This window comes from Penaeus monodon, chromosome 23 (assembly GCF_015228065.2).
Source record: "Penaeus monodon isolate SGIC_2016 chromosome 23, NSTDA_Pmon_1, whole genome shotgun sequence".
Lineage (NCBI taxonomy): Eukaryota > Metazoa > Arthropoda > Malacostraca > Decapoda > Penaeidae > Penaeus > Penaeus monodon.
The window spans coordinates 3216246-3216536 of NC_051408.1; the positions used below are offsets into that span (position 1 = coordinate 3216246).

Below are 291 nucleotides of genomic sequence, written 5' to 3' on the forward strand. Positions count from 1 at the left end.
CGCCAGCAAAACCTACGAGGCGACCAGCACGAGGTGTGAGGAGAGGACCAGCACGCACACACAGGCCGTCGAAATCTGCACAAACCACAGCACAATGAAGGTTTTCTCGTTCATGATGTTCATAGGCAGCACACACAGGGCGTCGTAGGTCTGTAGTGATCCGGACGCCCCGAATTTGTGCCAGGTGCATTTGGTCACCTGTGGGAGGGGCGGGGGAGGTTGGCAGAGGGAGAGAAAGTGGTAGCGTTTCGCTTTGGTGGTGTAGGAGATAGACTGCAGTGTATGGGCATG

The 291-nt window shown here is 56.4% G+C and overlaps 1 protein-coding gene across 1 annotated transcript in view; it reads right to left on the reverse strand.

The window, feature by feature from the left end:
- Nucleotides 1-291, reverse strand: part of LOC119587726 (innexin inx2-like) — a gene marked incomplete in the record, with an annotated part of 35589 nt that overhangs the window by 5465 nt on the left and 29833 nt on the right. The window contains 1 exon segment of the mRNA XM_037936413.1: nucleotides 17-198. Coding sequence (XP_037792341.1) covers nucleotides 17-198 — 182 coding nt within the window.